The sequence below is a fragment of the Phaenicophaeus curvirostris genome, chromosome 15 (assembly GCF_032191515.1).
Source record: "Phaenicophaeus curvirostris isolate KB17595 chromosome 15, BPBGC_Pcur_1.0, whole genome shotgun sequence".
Classification (NCBI taxonomy): Eukaryota; Metazoa; Chordata; class Aves; order Cuculiformes; family Cuculidae; genus Phaenicophaeus; species Phaenicophaeus curvirostris.
This window is the reverse complement of record NC_091406.1, coordinates 7,014,625-7,035,066: the sequence shown is the minus strand read 5'-3', so window position 1 is coordinate 7,035,066 and position 20,442 is coordinate 7,014,625. Positions and strand designations below refer to the sequence as shown.

The 20,442-nt window shown below is 45.6% G+C and overlaps 1 protein-coding gene and 1 long non-coding RNA gene across 4 annotated transcripts; both read left to right on the top strand.

Moving 5' to 3' along the window:
* The first annotated feature begins 20 nt into the window (after positions 1-20).
* On the top strand, positions 21-9,583 carry FAM114A2 (family with sequence similarity 114 member A2). Of its 2 annotated transcripts, XM_069869412.1 has the most exons (14): positions 21-94; positions 1,435-1,646; positions 1,864-1,963; positions 2,411-2,506; positions 2,791-2,903; positions 3,851-3,985; positions 4,147-4,305; positions 4,935-5,058; positions 6,023-6,102; positions 6,778-6,906; positions 7,126-7,265; positions 8,032-8,104; positions 8,679-8,732; positions 9,463-9,583. In XM_069869412.1, exons 2-14 carry the CDS (start codon positions 1,437-1,439, stop codon positions 9,565-9,567), a joined length of 1,518 nt encoding a protein of 505 aa, XP_069725513.1. In that variant the 5' UTR covers positions 21-94; positions 1,435-1,436; the 3' UTR covers positions 9,568-9,583. The 2 variants fall into 2 exon arrangements, with proteins under 2 accessions (XP_069725513.1, XP_069725512.1); XM_069869411.1 differs by lacking the exon at positions 21-94 and having other exon boundaries at positions 1,425-1,646.
* A 4,399-nt stretch (positions 9,584-13,982) lies between these two features.
* Positions 13,983-16,839, top strand: LOC138727033 (uncharacterized). 2 transcript variants are annotated; one of them, XR_011338514.1, is made up of 3 exons: positions 13,983-14,297; positions 16,506-16,596; positions 16,692-16,839. It is a non-coding gene; the product is annotated as an uncharacterized lncRNA (long non-coding RNA). The 2 variants fall into 2 exon arrangements; XR_011338513.1 differs by having other exon boundaries at positions 13,987-14,297; positions 16,536-16,596; positions 16,692-16,836.
* Positions 16,840-20,442: the final 3,603 nt, after the last annotated feature.

Here is a 20,442-nt window from a genome sequence, read left to right as displayed (position 1 = left end):
AGCCAGCGGTTGCCGCTCTGTGCCTCGCCTCGATGGTCACGGTCCGCCCGCTGTGGGGGGAGCGTGGCGCTGGCGGCCCAGCTTGGCCCAGCGGGTGAGGGGGGACAGGAGTGGGAGGAGAGGGGGAACGAAGGGGACCGGGGGCACAAGTGCTCCAAGGGGCCTTCTGTGGGGCGGGGAGTCCCAGGGGGAGGGGGTGTTGGGGCCTTTGGGGGGCACCCGTGGGGCAGGAGGGGCCATGGGGGGGCTATGGGGCCTTGTATGGGGCAGGAGTCCGGGGGAGCTTTAGGGACCCTGGGGTCACCTGTGGGGCAGGCAGCCCCGTGTGGGGATATGGGTCCCCGGGGGTTTCCCGCGGAAGTGGAGGTGTAGGCAGAACCCCGGGGTTGGGGGGTGCAGAGGGTGCCCCGGGGGGACAGTGAGGGGTCCCGGGGGGTTGGGCCCCGTGGAGGGAGAATCGGGGGCCGGTGGAAGGACCGCAGCTGGCATGGCCTGGGGGTGCGAGGTTGCTAGGAGGTCCTGCACGGGGTCCCAGGGAAATGGGATGGGGATCACCGTCACCCGGAGCTGTCCATCCCACAGTGTTGGCCTCCTTTGTTCCTTAAAGCCAGAAAAATCCTGTTTCTGGGGGTAGCTGCCCTGATGACATCAGTGGCCACCTCTTCAGGGATCTAACTTCATGCCAGCAGTGATGCTGGGGGTCTGTGGGGTGCTCAGCCTGTCCCTGACTGCAGCTGCTGCTGCCTTCACATTACTGCCCCAGAGCTGGTGAGGTGCTGCCAGAGAAGCCAAGAGGAGGGAGAAACCTCTGCCCTTGTGAGCAGGCTGCAGCATGGCAGCCCTGTTCACACACACCGTCATCCCTGATGTGCAATGTCAGGGCTGGTTGCTCTGCCAGCTGGAGTGTGTTTCACATACTGGGTGGTGTTAATGCCCTGGTGAAGCTCAGCCCGAAATACAGAAGTGAACCAGTTGCTGCCTCCTTACCTGCCTGCGTTCTGACAGCTATCCCCATTTGTATCTGACACCCTTCAAAGCAGCCATCCTAAGCAATTTGTTTTTACTTTTTTTTTTTTTGGTGAAGCAAGTAATGGATTTAATTATCTGAGGACCTTTTGTACCTTTCATTTGCTTTTCAGAGCTAGCAGCTTGTTTCTTTTTTGTGGAGAGGGCGTGTCAGTTAGATAAAGCCATGTCTTTCTGTGGGACTTTAAACTTCCAAGTGTGACATTTCTTCTAGACAGATGTAACTTGGTGTACATACCTTGCTTAAAAACACAATCTATTCATGTGGATGGATCTGGCAACATGAAGGGTTTTCTGTCTTAGTTGTGTTTAATTATTTAAAACACAAATGTCATGGTTTTGAGCTAATGTCAAAATGTACAAGGGAGTGATTATTTTATCTGCTTTGCTTTCTGTGGATGTTTGTAGTCATGTCTGAGAAAGGCAGCAGTGAAAATCTGAAAGAAGAAACCTCTTATGGAGATGAAAATGAACAGAAAGCAGAGGAACTTGGCTGCACTGAGAGCAATGAAGAGAGAGAGCAAGAACCTGAGCCTGTGCCTATGACTCGGAAAAGACCTGAACCCAAACCCCCAAGCCAGCCTGCTGCCCCAGAAAAGCCTGCAGCGGAAACCCTTAAGGTAAGTTTTTGTACTAGCTCTGAATGATGTGACTTCACATTTCATGGCCTTGAGCGCAGAATAATTCTGAGCATAAGCCCCACTCCTTTTCTGAAAATTTACATTGGTGTTTATCTGAAAAGAAAAGCTGCACAAAAGTTAAGCATCACAGACTGCTTGTGTTTCTCTCCTCACAGTAATACTTGCATTGCTCTCTTCTGCTTTTTTTTCATTAAAGGTCTCTGATTCTTCTGCTGCATTTCAGACAGGATGGGGTTACTGGGGTAGCTGGGGAAAATCTCTTCTCTCAACTGCATCTGCTACTGTAGCTACTGTAGGTAAGGCTCTTTCTGGTATTTGATAAATATTTTAACCATGCTTCATGTCTCAAGCTAGTGCTTTTGAGCTTGTTTCTAGAGAAGAGGATTTCTGCTATAGCAGGAATTATTGGAAAAATGTCAAGAGAATTGTTCAGATAAAGGGAAAAACTCATACTAAACGGTGAAGTGAGATTAAGGAGATAGGCACAACCAAAATTACTTTCATGTTTTTAAGGTGTTTACGTAATTTTCAGCTGTTATTTACAACTTGATTTAAAAGCTGAGATGAAACCTGAGTGCCTTATATTGGTAAGCAGACTGGATAGCAATAGGTTTTAGTGCTAAGTAAACTGTATTGAACAGGAGGAATCCAGAATAATAAAAAACAGTATGCAGCCCTAATCTTGTTTCTGTTCTGATTTCTGGTGTATCTCATAGTTAAAATAATTTTACTGTCTTCTCTAGGTCAAGGTATTTCAAATGTCATAGAAAAAGCAGAAACCACCCTTGGGATCCCCAGTCCTACTGATATATATTCAGAAACTAAAGATGCTACAAGAGGTCAGTTTTTATTGCATAAAAACAACACTGAAATGTTTCTCATAACATAATCAGCCCTAGAACAACATCGCCTTACTCTGCATTTTGCATGATGAAGTTAATATCTCTGTGTTTAAATAATTGTCTGTTGCTTACTTCTGTTAGCTGTGAAAAGTGGGTAGGAAAAGAATGCCGAGTCTCTCCCTGCTCCTGGCTGACACTTGGTGTCTGTTGATTTTCCCTGCTCTGCAGCAGACGGGATCTTTTGGGAGTTGAGGAAGTTAATTGTCTGCCTTCTAATGCAGGAAGTGGGGATCCTGGTGCTGGCAGCACGGATGCAGTTGATGATGGCAGCTCCTTTCCTATTGCTGGGGCTCTTGGAGTTTTATCAACCATCTCTACTGCTGTCCAAAGCACAGTGAGTGAGTTGGGAATGCAGGAGAAAATGGGTTTAAGAGAATGTTGGTGTTTTTACCTTTCATTGAAACATCATAAGATATATTTTAAGTTTGGCTTTAGTGGGATGCATGGTAAGAAACTATTTCAACCTCCAGAAAACCTTTATCCTGTGCCTTGCTTGTAACTGGCATTTTGTGTAAGTTGTCTCAAATTTTGTTAGTTCTGTATTAAATCTTGATATATAACCAAAAAGCCAAAAGGTGGGCTCCGTGGTGCTTGCATTCCTGTGCGTGTCACCTCTGTACTCTGTTGTCTTTGCTCCTTTCCTTTAGAGTATTCAGGTAAATGCAGGGTCAGACTCGTTCCTAGAGTATTTCCACTGATTTCCACAGAACTGTCTAGAGATGAAATCCATTCTCCTCTTCAAAAACTTCTGTGAAACTAGCCCAAATTGCTTGGAAATCAGCTTGCTTCTGTGACCATGAGAAATGCACTTCAAAGGAACCCATTACCCTTAGAAACTGTGCTTTTGTGATCTGCTGTCTTGTCAATTTGCCCATGAATCTGAAAGAGCCGCAGTGGAAAGCTTGCTGCTGCTTCTAAGTCTTGAACCAGAGTTAGCAACCAAAACCCACAGGGCTAGTGTTTTCTGATTGGAAGGAAGAGAACTAAATACTTTAATGTGTTGAGAACCAGCTTGTTCACAAAATAAGGATGTATTTCTCATCAGATTGCTGCAGCTGTTTGTGTGCTGTATTAAACTATTGGATGGTAGTATGTTGCGGTTCTTTCTGTGTGTTTCTGTGGCAGTTAGGGTTGAATTTTAGGGTGGAAAGAACCAACATTTTGGCTTTTATGTGAGTGTCTGGCATAACATTGCTAATATAAACCCCCTAATGCAGTTTCTTCAGTTGTATAGCCTTCTGTGAGCTTTACATGCTGTCTATATCCAAATCTGTTTCCTAGGGAAAAACTGTTATTACTGGAGGTCTGGATGCATTGGAATTCATCGGGAAAAAGACAATGGATGTCATAGCTGAGGGAGACCCTGGATTCAAAAAAACAAAGGGCCTAATGAACAGAACCTCTACATTATCTCAGGTAAGGCGGTTCTGTGTTGGCTTCTCATTGATTTTTCTCATTTCTTCTCCCTTCTTTTGCGGTCTTGTCATTAAGCAACCATTTTCATTATTGAACCAAAAGCCTTCTCCTCCCATATTCTGTACTTTCAGGTGCCTGGGTCCTGTGCTTTTCTTTTTCAGGTCTTACGAGAGGCAAAGGAGAAAGAAGAGCAGCAGACAGCTACTGAGGTTACCATGGCTACAGAGAAGAAAGCCCATTATGGGTTACTGTTTGATGAGTTTCAGGGTCTTTCGCATCTGGAGGCCTTAGAGATGCTTTCCAGAGAAAGTGAATCAAAGGTAATGGCCTTGAGCAATTTGCCTTCTATTTTGAGTTCAGCTGAGCAGAGGGAAAAAGGATGAGAAATATGTGTATATGCATGTAAAATCAAGTTCTTGGAACTTGCTATAAAATGACTGATTACATAGCTTTGCTTTGACCCCTGCATTATGATCTGGTGTTTACCTTGGGAGTGTTATATCCTGTCCTCAGTTCCTACAGCCATTTTCTTTACACAGTTAGCCTCAGTTCCTGCATGTCTTCAACAGCTTTTCACAAGTAACTCTCTCCTTACACCCACACATTTGCTACCTTGCTCTGGAGAAGAGGAGAGTATAGTAAGCACAGCAGAGGTTGTCCTGTCTGGTCTTGAGGAGGGAGAAGGGCAGATCAGCATGCAATTTCAGCAATCATTCACTTTTTTTATCAAAGAAATTTGAATAGCTCCCTAAGAATCCATTATTACCTAACAGGGCTTCAGATAGGTCTTTTACCCTTTCCTCTTTACCTGTAAGGAAATACTACTTTCTCATTAACATCAGTGTTAGATGTTTTCATGTGCGTTGTAAATCAGTGCTGCATCTTCCATCCCCTTTCTTTTTCTTGTTGGCTTTATGTTTCTTTCTTTGGCTGTGCTACCCTTAACTAGGTGAAGTTGGTTCTAAATGCCCTTTCTGGAGAAGAGTTGGACACACTGAAGGAGGAAATGGAACAACTCAAAGAAGCCTTTTCTTTACCTGAACTGTTTGAAGAAGAAGAGGAAGAAAAGCAAGGTACAAGAGCCCCAGGTTTTAGAAGAGGAAGCTGGTTCTCAATGAAATTCTTAGTGTAGAGCCAAGCAGCCCTGATCACTAGCAATGGGCATGATGCCAAAGTTATTCTTTAGCTGGATGCTTAATCCTAAAGCCGTCTGTGGCCAGGAGCATGTCAGGAGCTCTGGAAAGCTGCTATGCATTAATTCTGTAGCAGAAACAATTTCTTGCCAGAGGAGGATTAGAGTTGTTTGACTCTTGGGCAGTTTGTACAACTGACCTTGAGCCAAGATGTGAGTTTGAAGAGATGCTGACCACTTCCCCTGACCACAAGGGGAAGCAGGTGAATACAGTTGTCTAACCTGTGGGATAGAAAAAGCCTTTTTATTTATTTTTTAATTAAGAGAGTTAGACATACAGACTAAAAGTCTCAGAGGTGCCTCTATAGACAAGAGCCATCTGATTCTTGAGGCTTATGTGGATTTAAATGTAAATTTCTTGCATTACTTATAGCTAAATGGCTCATTGAGGAGGGCTTACACACCTGCATTTGCTATCATTTAACATTTAATGTATCTTTTGTATTTGCATATAAATGCAAATACAGATAGATCTTGCAGCCTTCCCCCCACTGTTAACATCTGCCCTGCTGTGTATAGTTACTCTCTCCAAGGTGATGCTCAAGTTAGTGCATTATAAAATGCTGCCTGTAGAAAAGTAAAAAATGGAATTGTCTTACCTACAGATCTACAACTTAGAAGGCAAAAGCTAACTTTCTGGCACTGGTGTCTACACCTTTTCAGAACTTGCCTTATAAATTGTGTTTACAAAAAACCAGGTTTGATATGTTCTTGCCTGAGGTGGTAATTTAAAGAGAAATAAAGGAAACAGTTGACAGACTTATGCAGACTAGTTGTGCATTGAGGTATGGCTTATTCCTGTATCTGTTCATTGTGTGGATTCTTTAACCTTTCCTGTCCTTTAGGACATGAAGAGTTCACAAAACAAGTAACAGAGTTGTTTTCAGAACTGGGTATTTCCTCAAAGCCAGACAAACTGATAATGGTGAGTTATTTCCCATCTTCTAAAAGCTGGAGAGATTCCTTGCAGGAATTGCTTCTCATTCCTGCTTTGCTTGCGAAAATATGAAAAGTGAAAGTCATGTTTTAGATCCTTTGATAATGGTAGGCAAGAGATGAGCCTTTTCCTTTGGCTTTATGGGGCAAAATCATGTTGTATAATGTCTTTGGCTCTGAATCTGTAGAAACCACTGTGTCGTTGCACTGTCACTGGCAGTAATAAGCGGTGGCGGTGGCAAAGATAACGAGGAACAGTAAGCCTTCAGCCACAACAGTGAAATCAACCTACAGTCTGCCTTTTGGTACAAAGCAGTTGGTTTTACTGTGTTTAGAAGTTGGTATGAAGTAGAATTGTGTTTCTTGCCTTCGTTTCACTACCCTTCAGATCCACCAAGTGGCAGCAGCATTCTGCAGGCATACTTTTAAAGCATCTCTGTTAGTCTGGTTCTCACTGGTAAACTTCAGCACTCAGTGCTAGAGAAATGACTGCTCTCAACTACGTCCATACAGCCAGCCTTCTACAAAGTCCTGAAGGTCCTAGGATCATTTGTCCTGGTTCTCAATAGCTCAGGAGTCATAGAGAGATCCAACAGTCTGTGTTTTGTGGTGTGCAAGCGAGGTTCTTTCCAGTCGTTAAATACTATGGCACATCTTCATACAGGTGCAAAGATCTGCTCATGAATGGATAGCACGATTCAACAGTAGTCTTCCGAAAGAAGAAAATGAGAGTGAAGAAAACCGAGAAGTAGAATCTAGAGATGGTGACCGTGATGCTGGAGAATCAGTAGAGGTAATTGAGTAATGAAGGAAGAGAATGTCTGACCACAGGGTGTTTACCTGGCTGCTAAGTTACAGTTGTGATTCTCAGAGTTTATGGGTTTCTATTTCTGTGCAGATTCTGAGGTCTGAAAGAACAGTGTAGTGATAGTATGTTGTGTGATTCACTTATTTTAAATAATAAAAGCTGCTAGTTTTTCTATGGTATGGGGAATCTTTTAAACTTTTGCAGAATATTCATGCGGTTGCCATAAGGAATCTGGCTGAACTGACAGCATACTCCATCGAAATGTTTCACAAAACTGCTGCTTTGCTTCTGCACGGTGAGAAACAAGAGGTGACTGCCACAGAGAGAGCAAAGTCCCTTTCACAGTAAGTTCATCTCTTAGTAAATGGGTATCATGTAATTACTTAGATACTGATTAAACTGTAATAATTCTTTGTGGATCCATGGGATGCAGGGCGTATTCTGCATGTGTTCAAAGCTGCTATGGGTGGCATTGCTATCTCCCAGCAGAATTCAGCAGTCTCTTCCTTTTTCCAGTTTAAAGATGTTTCTTGCTAAGAAAGAAGAAACTTTACTTGAAGTCTTTTATATAGCCAGGAATGTCTGCGGTAACCTTGTGCTAGTTGGTAGATAAGCATTTAAAATATGACAAAGCAGTTGTGTAAAAGTGATTCTTAATTACATCTTTGTTAATAATTTAGTATGTTAGGTATGTGATATTGTAAAACTACTGCAACTAATTAGTGGATTGCTCTTGCCAATAATGTGTAACACGAGATTTTTCTTTTATGTCAGGAGATACTTGGCAAGTACATGAAATATGCAGTACTTTCTAATTCAGAAAATGACGCTTGTCAGTAAAAAAAAGCAAGTTAGTCTTGTTCCTTCTTGAATAGACATGTCTGTCCTCTGAATGCTGTTTCATATCTTCAGCTTTAACCATTTATTTTTCTTAATTTCTTTGGACAGCTTCTGGATCTTCATACACTATTTATATGCTCTATATCAATTTTGTTTTAGTTTAGCTTTATATGCATGAAAACAAGGTATTTGTGCTTTAGAGGAATGCTATAAGAACATTATTCTTGTAGACTGTATTTACTACATGATTTTCCCACTCTTCTTCCACAGAATGACAATTGTGCTGTGTAAAGAACTGTCAGCTTTCTCTAAAGAGTTTACTACATGCTTAACAACTGCAGGGGTAAGAGTTACCACCGTAGTTCTGAGAAAGGAGATGTGGTTAGTTGGGATCTTCACCACACAGTGGTTTTTGTTTTCGCACGTTTATATGTACCATTTTTTGCCCCGTGAACTGATCAGCTAGGTCAGTGTCCCTCAAATTGTGGCAGCTGAATGTGTCCTGAGTGTTTGAATGCCTTTTGCTGCCTGCAGCCTGGTACAGAGTGGAGGTGGGGATCAGTGCTAACAGTACTAAGGAGATAGAAGAAATTAGGGGATTTGATCCTGTTGTGGATTTTCCAAAACACTCAAGTGTTATTGAAGATAATGTCATTATCTCTAAATTCTCTAGTTGTCCACAGTTCATTTCAAGGTGTAAAGTGTGTATTCATATACCAGTGGTTCTGGGCATACGTGGGTTACTTTGTTGTTCTTCGCCCGCCACAAGGCAGGCCGCCCTCTGCAGCTTGTGACTTAGCTTTCCTGCAGCCAAGGGAGTAGTGGTGGTTTTGAACTTACTGAGGATTTAGATTTATCTTGCTTGAAGAAATGTGATCAAATTTTCAATCAGGATAATATATGTCTGATCTCTGCAGGTTGAAGAGAAAGCAGATGTGCTTAATCCCTTAATCACTGGAGTGTTTTTGGAGGTCAGTTATGCTAAAGTTAAAACTTTAAGCTAATACTTAAAAAATAGATACGCTGTTTTTTTCCACTTCAGTATGCTTATGCATGCCAAGTTCTCTAACCTATGGTCTAAGATTCTGCATACCTCTCTAATAACTTAAAAATTTTAATAAATGTCTGTAGATTTGCACAAGACATGAGTAATTTAGTGCAGAGCGAGCCTTATGTGGTCTCAGCTGGCAGTTATGCTGGGTCAGAAGACACATATTAAATTTGGCAGTCTGGATTTCTACAATTTAAATGTCCAAAGTAAAACCTTAGACAAGCTTATAAATTAGTATGCAAGAGTCCCAACGCTTCCCAGCTGCTGCGTTGGTCCCAATGCTTGTAAACTACTGAGGTGTGGTAGGAAATAGATGTTTCCTGATGGTGTGTTTTTCCTTACTGCTACAACTTGCATATGCTTTACTTTGAAATAAATTCCTCTCATCCGTTATCAAAAACTGTAACCTACATTTGGATTGCATTGGATCTTGTTTGGCAGTTTTTAAGCCACTAGCTTTTTTGCCTAGTGGCATAAAGCCTCTCAAAAACTTAATATTAAGTTGATTTCTAGGACAAAGACTTAGAAATCCAAGTAGTAGGCTTCTGTTTATGTGCGTTAATCAATGCTCTTTGAAATAAGTATGTCGTTAGTAAAGCTGATTGGTAGCATAATTATTCATGTGTGTATTTTGATTTTTGTTTTCTTAGGCTTCAAACAGTGCTTCATATATCCAAGATGCCTTCCAGCTATTGCTGCCTGTACTGCAGATCTCTCTTATTGAGGCTCGAACGGAACTATCATCACAGCAATAAAACTCCTAATTAAGAACTTTTTGACCTTCCTACTTCATATTTTCCATGCTGGAAATGATGTAATGGCTGTTATTAAAGGGAAAAAGATTAACTCTGCTGCTGCTGCAAAAATGATAATTAAGTGCAGTCTGGCAATGACAGCTCTTACAGCACATTGTGAGATGCGATTAGCATAGTCCAGGCTGGTGGACGACATGATAGACTTAAAGTGCAGATTGTTTCTCTGTTTTCATGGACTGTCTGTACCTTTTCATTGAAATCCCTCTGCTGTATGTGCTAACGAGCTAGGCTCTCTGGACTGTGAAGACAGTTCTGGAGAAAAGAGTAGCAGCTGGCTAGTTAAAGAGCTGGCTAAAATCATGGTGTGATTTTTAAGTCAGAGAGACATAATTAGGTTCCTGATAGGTCTGCGTTGGTGTTGAAGTGAATATTGGATAGGAGGTGCAAGAAAAGGCAAATATTTATGATTGTGAACCTTGCAGTTCCTAGGCTGGAAAGAATAAAGCAGAGGGGATCCCTTATTGAGCCATCGCTGCTGAAGAGAAGCCCCGGCTTCCTGAAGATGTCTGTTAATGACTCAGGGATGTAGGATGGGAAATCTCACTAGGGTGCTGTTTCTCATTCTCTTGCAGAGTGCTTGCTTCAGCACGAGCTGGAAAAAATGCTGATCTGGCCCTAAGAATGTGGGCATTTTCTTTATAGCAATAAATGAGAACTGGCTAAAAGGGATTGATTTGTCTTTGGGCAATTTAATGTGAGAATTTAGCAGGGCTCCTCTTTTCCAGTGCAGCTTGATTTGTCAGCCACAGACTGCTCCCAAACTCAGATACCGCTTTTCTCCTCTTTCTGTATAAAACCTCTATAGTACAATGTTCCTTCTTGGAAGTTATATAAAAGTAGGGGGAGAGGAAGCAATTTGGTTCTGTTAGCGGGATTCCTAATTTGTCTCAGAAGCTGCTCCACATATGGTACCTGTTTCTTTGTGTGGTGAAAGTTCCCTGCTTTCTTTCGTTTTGCAATTTCTATCTTTTGAGCTTGCCCGTTGGGAGGGAGCACCTCTGTTGGAATCACAAGAGCACAAATGCACAGCTAAAATGGAACTTTAAGAAGTCCAGAATAGCTAACCAGAGGTGACAGAGTACCACACCTGACTCTGTACTTGCTCATTGGTAACAATGATGCTCAAATCTCATTTTGAAAATCCTCTGGGTTTTAGCAGGTCTTGCACATTTCTGCTGTACTGAAGGCTTAACATTCCTCTGCTCTATTTGTGCAGTAGAGAGTATTTTTTGTTATTAGAATATCTTCTGGCTAATACTCCTCTGATTTTATATATATAGAAAAACCTTGCCTTAGTCCTGGTTAAACTGATCAGATCTCTAAAGGGAGAACCTTTTTTTTTTTGCATCTTAAGGAAAACAGGACTTGAAAGGGATGTGTCTGGGATCAAAAAATGTACACTGCAATAAATGCTATAATATTTTTCTTATGTTGATAGCATTGTTAAGGAACGGATTTGCTTTGACAACCATTTCAGTTAAAAGCTGTCAAGGTAGCTCTGGGCTCAAATGAAATGAGAAGAACAAACTGTGGTGTTTTTTAGTTCTCAGTCCTGATTGTGGTTAGCAGGTCAGGACTGGGAGCTGCTCTGGGATGGGGGCAGCTGGGGCTTTTCTCATGGCAGGGTAGCATCTCACAGGAAAGAGAGCTCTGAACCGAGGCTGGGGAGTGGGAGCTTCCACAGCTGAGCTCTCAATTCCTGCATAGGTGCGAAATGGCAGCTTTGCTCCTGCTGCAAAGCCAACATTTACAGAAATGTCAGAAGAAATAAAGATAACAGCTTTTTTTTGAAGCCGCAGCTGCTTTTCTTGAAGATAAATTCTACTGACCTGTAGTGCTTTAGCGCAGAGTGGTTTAATAATTAAAGGAAATGAGGTGATCTTTTTTTTGAAGATGCAGACAGTAATTCTTTCAGTCAGATGCCCACCTGGGTTTTGTTATAGCAGCCAATAATCAAACATGCACTGGCTTTATTTGTGTGCCGGTGCAAGGACTGCAACAGATAGCCAACAAAAACAACTCCACTGTTGCTCAAATCTTCCCACCCAAAGGATTCATCAGAATTTAGCATCCAACTGTCTGGAGGTCTTATCACCCCACCTTGCCTTGTGCATGGACCTAATGAGAGCTGGCAGTAATGTGAGCACTTCTGGTAGTGTTAGGGGAGGTGAGAGGTGGCTGAGAATAGATGAGAGTTAGCTAGGGTGCTGGTAGTAACTTGGAGGGGGAAAAAAAAAAGAGACTTCCACAATTATTTTCTTTCCTTGGGAGGGATTCTGTTACTTGCAGCTGTAAAAGCTGCTTTCTGGCAGCTGCTGTGGAAAGGTTTAAAACAGAAAAGGCTCGGTCCTCTTGATAGGCTTCAGGACTTGCTCCCAACCCTTGCCCAACCTGCTTCCCAGGGACTCATTTTTCATTATTAAAACATACGTGTTCAGCAGCACCAAAACCTCTGACACAGGCAGGATGATCGCTTGGCCTCATTTGAAAGAAACAGCAGCTACCTTGCCACTGGTGGCCCTGAGCAAGGGGACAGCTGTCCCAGGTCACCCACAGCACCAATTAGGTGGCCTGACTCAGAGGCAGAAAGAGGAGCACTTGTGGCAGGAAGAGGAGGAGAGCTCCAGCATTTCTTTCCCAGGTGTCCACAATGGATCCTGAATAAACAAACAGAGGTCTATGATGATGTGATTTAAGCAGAGGGATTGATCTGTGGCCAAAGGCTCCTTGGCACAGGAATGAGGAGTGTAATTACCCAGTACTCAGCTAATTATTATTTCCTGGGAGTGTTGTTTGTCTCTCACATCTCTGCACTTTGACAGCCGCATGGAAAGGGCCATGCACAGTGTTTTGGATGCTGGCTGGCAGGTTGCCCCCCTCCTTCACGTCCAGCAGGGTGAGAGTGGAGCCTGTGCTGTCTAGGGGCTGGGACCTGGAAGTGGCTGTGGCTGCCACCCTCCTCTGTCCTGCTGGGTGGGGGCAGCCACCCCCATGCTGTAAAGTGCTGGTGTCTGCAGCCTGGCCCAATGGTCAGGGCAGTCCCTGAAAGCCCATTCTGTGAGGTGATGCTTTGTGTTTCCAGGTCCACGAGTGGTGGCAGGGCTGTCCCCTGGCTTATCTAACTGGAGGATGCTGCAGGCTTAGGTCCCTCACTTCAGAGTACCAAGAGCTAGGCTGCATCTGGCAAGCAGCGAGCAATGAGGTCATCAGTTAAAAATAAGGTTAAGTGTGGTGTTTGTGGGTGTGGATCTTCCTAAAGTGGTGGCAGGAGCTGCTCAGAGGAGTTGGGGTTGGATGCCAACTGGTCCTGACACCAAACGGCTCCCCTGGATCTGGCCCAAGACCCCACACTGTGCTCCCTGTGCACTTCCTCACCGAGATCCCATGCCATACCCCAAGAGTCCAGCTGTGTCACCCTAGGATTGTCTGGGATTGGGGCCATCATTTATCCCTAGACTGAGCACTGGATGCAGGGAGTTCCCCAAGTGATTTCTATGTGAACTGATGCATCTCTGCTAGAAAGCACCCCCGCTACCAATTGTAAAATTGGCAACAACAGGGACTCTGCCAGTGGTTTTGCTGAGCTCTTCCAGGGTTTATCCACCCTTGCAGTTAAACCCATTCCTTACTACATCCCTTACTACTTACATCCCTGATCTAAACCAGCCAAGGGGACTCTCTGGGGACAGTGTGGGCTGCAGTGGAAGAAGCCTGGGTCAAACATGGCCACGTTTTTAGGAAAAGTGACTTCTGTGAAGCTGCTTGCTCCCTGCATGGGTTACCCAGGGTTAGTCTCACTTGGTGGGAGGGGGGGCTCCACGCATGCTGCAATTACTGTAAATTAAAATAAAATGACTGTGGGAGCAACTTTGTTGTAGAGTTGAAAGCTTTAAATAGGGCGAATCTTGTGGGAGAGGTAATATCTTTTATTAGGTGGAGAAAACAAATTAGCTTTCAGGTACACAAGCCCTTCTTGACATTATTGTTAGTGTTATTATCCCATATTGGTGCTATTAGAAAAGAGGGCATTGCATTAGAGGAGAAGCACATTATGCAAGTGTTTAGACCTGCTGGTAACTGCTCTCTGCTGACAGGTATTTGCTTAATGATATGTTGGAGTGAAAGCCAGCAGCAAGGACAAGCACTGGAGGGGGCTGGGAGCGTTGAGCTCTGCACGGTCTGGTCTTGCCTGGACCTTCTACAGTTGCCTGATGCCTCCCACCAAAAGGGGAACAAGGACCTTCTGGAGGTTCCTCTCACCATGGTTTTAAGGACACTCCTAAATTGCCTCTTCTCTGCTCCCAGCGGGGGTCCTGACTATAGCAGTTCTATATATATAGCAGACTATATTCCCAGACTGAGTCCCTAGTGCCCTCCCTGGTCCCAGGGCTGGTCTCTGCAGATGTCTGAAGCCTCCAGAGCTGCCCTGGCTTGCTTGCAAGGGGTCAGGAGGTCTTTCTGCTCCTGCCTGTGCTGGAGGCAATGACTCTTGTGGGTATGAATGCGACCAGTCATGTTCCCAGTGTCATGTGCTGTCTATGGCGTGTGGCAGAGCCAGTTTTTCTGCTCTGAAAGTGGGACTGGGGAGGAGACCGCACCACTCAAATAGCCAGATCCAGGGTAGCTGCCAGAGAGGCATCGAGGAAGCCACCTGCCTTTTTCAGCTTCAGGTAGGCACTCTCCTGTCCCCCTTCTGCCACTGAGGAGATTGACAGACTCGCTTATCCCTTTTACAGGCTGGAGGATCTGAGCGGGAGGGAAGGGTGAAGCAGAGGGTGCAGCAGGAGCATCTCTGGGATGGTTCATGCTCCGTGCAGTCTTGGAGATGGGGACTGGGCATCATGCCTGAGTCTCACAAGGAGGGACTTCAGTCCCCGGGTGAGATGGATGTGGGTGCAAACATCGTGACCTGCAAGCCTGTTGTGTCTGGGGGCCACCTGGGCTATCACATATGGTGAGTTAAGAATGCACAACTTTGCTTCATTAGCCAGAGGTCCATTCCATGTGCACCTTCCGTTTTGCTTGGCCATGGAGAACAATTGCATCTTATCAGTGGAGACCACAGAGCCAGCTGCTAGGTTTTGTTGGTTTTGCTGCCTAGGCTTTTGGTAACAAGCTCATTTGGGATGGAAAGACCTACCTGCATGGAATGAGGCTCTGAAGGAACAGGCAGAACTGGATCTGCTGGTCTAGGATGAGAAAAAGAGCTGAGCCTTGGCAGCCATCATCTGAACCACCAGCCACATTGGGGGCTACACAGGGTACTGGGTAGCACCACAGGACAGGAAGGTGGCAGAGCCCTTGGGCAGGTGAACCCACCTGATCTCTTGGAAATTGGCTGGGATAGTGCCCAGGGACAGAGTTACTGGTGTGGTGGGGAATTAAAAGGTTGTAACCACCCACGGTGGCATTTTTTAGCATGTTCTTGGGGCAGCACTATCCCTTCTCAGCCCTGGCTGCTGGGCTTTGGTCTGGTTGCCCACCTCCTAGTGCAAAGCTTGAGGTCAACCTCTGTGGACCTGTGTACCTTGTGCCTTTCCTAGCTGATCATTCCCTGGCAGTGAAGGCACGAGGCAGGGGCATCCCTTGCGGATCTGGGGGCTCGGCATCTGCCACGGGAGCTGCAGAGTAGCTTTGGTGTGCAGGATTTGGGGTCTGGGTATCATCTATGACTTCTCCTGCACCTTCCCAGGGACTACTTTTTCTTTTGTTAAAGTTTGATTATTTTTAATGATTTTAGATTAAAATGTAATTATTTTCAATTAGTAGTTGCACTTCTTAATTACAGAGATGAATTAGATTACTGTTCATTATTAATTAGATTTTAACTTTGCACTGATTACGCCTCTTATCAGCCATCTCCCACACTCCTGACCTCCCTGTCTAACCTGCCTCTCCCCCAATGCTTCCTGCTTCCCTGCAGCATCCTGGGAATTTTAAAACCTGTCTGGAAAATACAAATCAATGTAATCGGCTCAGAGGCCAACTGGCTCTTTTAAAAGCCCAAATACCAACCAGATGATGTCATTTTGTGGCTGAAAAAACATTAAAGGAAAGCGTTAATATCCTGCCTCCCTCCATCAGTGGCTGGAAGAGAAACTGTTTCCTAATCACCTCCTGCAGGAGGGGAATGACTGTTCTGCCCTGCGAGCAGAAGGGATCTCATCCTTCACCCCTGCTGTCTGCAAGATCCCTTCTCTCTCTTCTCTTCTCTTCTCTTCTCTTCTCTTCTCTTCTCTTCTCTTCTCTTCTCTCTCTTCTCTTCTCTTCTCTTCTCTTCTCTTCTCTTCTCTTCTCTTCTCTTCTCTTCTCTTCTCTTCTCTTCTCTTCTCTTCTCTTCTCTTCTCTTCTCTTCTCTTCTCTTCTCTTCTCTTCTCTTCTCTTCTCTCCTTTCAGACACCTGATCAATGCTCAGAGTTTTCTTGCTCTTGGTTTCTCTTCTGTTCACCTCCTTCTCCCTCCCTCCTAGTCACCCTGTCCCAGGGGAAGGTCTCTTTTATGCTGAGGCTTTTGGGAGCCCCAACACCTGGTCTCTGTTGGTTCATCCTCATTTAATTTTAAATATTTCTGTAATTTGCACCTGCTCCTGGGGTGTTTAAGGCATCTCCCTGCACATTCACCTTGAGATTTCTTTGCCTCTGTCACTCTCCCCTTGCTGCTTCCCTGGGTGACGGGCAATGCGTGCTGCCTGGCTGCATGCAAGGTCTGGTCCTGGGTTGGTTTTTTTGGAGATTACAGGCTGCTTTATCCCTTTCCCTGTTGTTTTGAGGAGTAGGAAGTGCTCAGGGCCTCTTCTCCCATGGAGAAGAGAACCCCAAATAGTGGGATTAATGGAGGTGATTTCCTCCCTGAAAAGCTCACCTTACTCCACTCTCCAGCTGCTCCTTCAGGTTCTCTCTGTGCCTTAGGTGTGACGGTCCTGTGCCCCAGAGCTTTTTGGCTTCGGTGAAATGTCGACAATCCTGAAATGTGAGTGTTTGGTGTGAACCCAGGGGGACCTGCTGGGTTTGTGTGTGCTGGATGCTGCACTCTGGCAATGAACCTCCCTCTGTGCCCTTTTGTAGGGTTTGGACGGGAAGATAAGGAAAGAGAGGAAAAGGACAAGGGAGAAGAGAAGGAAGTAGAAGAGAAGGAAAAGACTGAGGGAGAAAAAGAGGAGAAGAAGGAAGAGGAAAAGGTAGGGAAATGACAGTTTTCTGCAGGTCAGCTGGTGAACTATTTACCAGAGGGTTTCCAGCCCCAAATACCCCAGCGTGGTGCCTAGGGTGAGCTCAACACCTCTCTTTGCCCCTGCAGGGAGATGAAGAAGAGGACAGGAGGAGCAGCAGCAGCTCTGATAGCGACTCGGAGGAGGTAACCACATCACCATCTCCGTGCTGGGTCCTGGCCCATGGGGGTGATCGAATACCTAGAGGTACCAGGGGATGGGCCACAAAACACTCAGCACTCCCTTCACGCGCTGTCACTTTTCTTTTTGTTCCTGCCTTAGGTCCATGGCAGTGACAAGGATGATAAGGCAGACAAGGATTAGCCTTTCCAAGCTGGAGCGACAGCGTGTGCCTTGCACACACTGAGGAGGTGTGGATGCAAACAGCAGCATGTGCTGGAGGGCACCTTGGCCACTTTTAGCCAAATAAAGGTATTTGTGTGCTCCAAAGAGAACTGCTGTTTATTTATCCAGTCTTGCTGCCTCCCCAGTGCCATCTGTCCCTCCTGAACAGAAAATAGCCAAAGAAAGGCAACAGGTGGGGAGCTGGGATTTGGGTGAGCGCAGGGAGGTCTTGTTCATAGAATCATAGAATCATAGAATCATAGAATCATAGAATCATAGAATCATAGAATAACCAGGTTGGAAGAGACCCACCGGATCATCGAGTCCAACCATTCCTATCAAACACTAAACCATGCCCCTCAGCACCTCATCCACCCGTGCCTTAAACGCCTCCAGGGCAGCCTGTTCCAGTGCCCAATGACCCTTTCTGTGAAGAATTTTTTCCCTGGTGGAGCTTGAGGCCATTCCCTCTCGTCCTGTCCCCTGTCACTTGGGAGAAGAGGCCAGCACCCTCCTCTCTACAACCTCCTTTCAGGTAGTTGGAGAGAGCAATGAGGCCTCCCCTCAGCCTCCTCTTCTCCAGGCTAAACACCCCCAGCTCTCTCAGCCCCTCCTCGTAAGACTTGTTCTCCAGCCCCTTCACCAGCTTCGTTGCTCTTCTCTGGACTCGCTCCAGAGCCTCAACATCCTTCTTGTGGTGAGGGGCCCAGAACTGAACACAGGATTCGAGGAGCGGTCTCACCAGTGCCGAGTACAGAGGGAGGATAACCTCCCTGGACCTGCTGGTCACGCTGTTTCTGATCCAAGCCAAGATGCCATTGGCCTTCTTGGCCACCTGGGCACACTGCTGGCTCATATTCAGTCGGTTGTCAACCAACACCCCCAGGTCCCTCTCCTCCAGGCAGCTTTCTAGACAGACTTCTCCCAGTCTGTAGCACTGCACAGGGTTGTTTTTCCCCAAGTGCAGGACCCGGCACTTGGCCTTGTTAAACCTCATGCCATTGGACTCAGCCCAGCGGTCCAGCCTGTTCAGATCCCTTTGGAGCCTCCCTACCCTCCAGCAGATCGACACTTCCACCCAGCTTAGTGTCATCCGCAAACTTGCTAAGGGTGCACTCGATGCCTTCATTCAGGTCATTGATAAAGACATTGAACAGGGCTGGACCCAGCACTGAGCCCTGGGGAACCCCACTTGTTCCAGACCATGAAAGAACGTGGGGAGAAATCCAAGGGCTCTGGCTGCCTGGATCTGCATAGTCCTCCAAAATTAGGTAGGACTGACATCCTCTGTGTCCCCTCCAGGCCATTTGCAATGGGATGGAGCCACCTGAGTGGGGAGAGATGGGTTGTGCAAGCTGTTACATGACTGTCATTTCAAATTTGTAGAAAACAGTTTATGAAAATTTATCCAATGTATCAAAAGCAGTTACGGGGGACACCCCGTTTTTCTGCACTGTTGCCCCCAGCACGGGGGCTGAACGTGTGCAGCGCCTGGGAAAGAAAGGAGGAAAAAGCAAGAAAATTGGGAAAAACGAGCTGTCACCGCCATCTGCCGGGGGTGGGACGTGTGGCAGCGGGTCCCTGAGTTTCATAACCGCTCGGCTGTTTTGTAAGGCCCCCGCAACAGGGATCTTACCGGGGTCCGAGGTGCCTGGGGGTCCCACTCTGCAGCCCAAGGGACCTGGTGGTGTCCCCAGAGCAGCGCCAGCACCTCCAGCCACCGCTGCTGCTCCTGGTACCCGGCCAAGCCCAGAGCTCTTCCCCTCCATCAAAATTTCAATGCAAACTTGAGCACGAGCTCTCCCAGCTGCATCGCTGCCTTTGATTTGTTTTCCCCGAGGAGTCTATTTTTAAAGGTATTTTCCCAGAGTAATGCAGATTTTGGACAAACTTGAGTTTAAGAGTCTACAGAAACCACAGAACGTGGCTTTAGATGTTGTTTTCATGGAACAAAGGCAGATGGTTCTTTTATAATCACAACAAACAGCAAGAAAGATGCTGGGGAATGTTGTCTTAATTATCCGGCACAAAGATTAAAGGGAAAACACAAAGATGGGGAAAAATAAACAACCCCAAAAGGTAAACTAGATTTCAAAGCACTTCAGCAGGGAAAGGCTGAGTCTATGTGCAGTATTGCTCTGTGAACAAGGGCACCTTAATGTAAAATAACCCTGTCTGGGATTATTTTCCATATTTTACTTTCCCTTCTGTGCAAATATGCAGGACTCTTGCACAAGACACAACCTACTTCCAAACAGTATATGGTGTTGTGGCATTTTATAGTCTCCTCTGGCCACACTCCCACAGGATAGGAATCTCTTGGAATAAATTCTCTGCATCTGGACATGAAAAAAGGGAGATCCTGCTTTTGCTTTTTAAGTTAAAGGTTGGAAACTTTTGCTGTATCAGACTCTATTTTCTGGGGTCAAGCATGCCTGTAGATGCTCAGCTGGAGCTGAGAGGCGTTATACCTCACTGGAGTGAGATTCTGCTTTTCAGTTGATGACAGATATCTCATCTAACAAGCTAAAAACCCTAAAATTGTTCTCTGCACCTTGTGCCCAAGCTTCCAAACTAGTTGAAGTTTGCAAGTGGCTGTCTGCAGCTGCCCCCACCAATGTGTTCTTATAATGACCTGGGTACACCCTGTGCTACTGGGTGACGGAGAGTGCTGAGCCAGGTGAAGTTTACTGTTTGTAGTTTGTGTTTTATGGTCACTGCTTCAGGCCACCGTGCTAAGCTCTGTGCAAACATAACATGTGCAGCCAGATCCCAGTGGCACAAGAGGAAAAAGCAAAACACACCCAAGGACCAGCTGTGTGAGCATCCAGGCGTCTCCTCCAGTGGCTGAGAGATTCTCTGTCCTGCCTTCGGCATCTTGCCCTGCACGTATCTCTCTCTCCTCGCTGTGCCCCTGTGCTGCCATGATTTGAATTGGTCACGTTTCCTCGGAAAGTTGCAGTGGAGAAAACAATTTAAAATTATCTGGCATTCCTCAGTCCTCATTGCATCTCAGCCCTGGCTTGAAGCCAGGTGACATGAATGGACGTATAATATGAGCATTTGCACCAGCCACATGGATTAGGGCTCTAAAAACACTTGGTGAGGAAGCATAAAGCAGGTGGAACATTTGGGTTTTGGGGATGCTGGGGAACTTTGGCCACAGGGGTACAGTGGCTGGTCTGTGGGACACATCTCCCAGCACGACCTTTGTGAGCTGAGATGGGTGCTTGCTTATGGACGTGACAGCCAGCAGCTTCCTA

Excerpts from the sequence above, each read along its gene's own strand:
- FAM114A2 (XM_069869411.1), top strand. The coding sequence starts at position 1,425 with ATGTTTGTAGTCATGTCTGAGAAAGGCAGCAGTGAAAATCTGAAAGAA. Across the intron at positions 2,904-3,850 it reads CTACTGCTGTCCAAAGCACA|GGAAAAACTGTTATTACTGG; the intron begins GTGAGTGAGTTG and ends TCTGTTTCCTAG. Across the intron at positions 3,986-4,146 it reads GAACCTCTACATTATCTCAG|GTCTTACGAGAGGCAAAGGA; the intron begins GTAAGGCGGTTC and ends TTTCTTTTTCAG.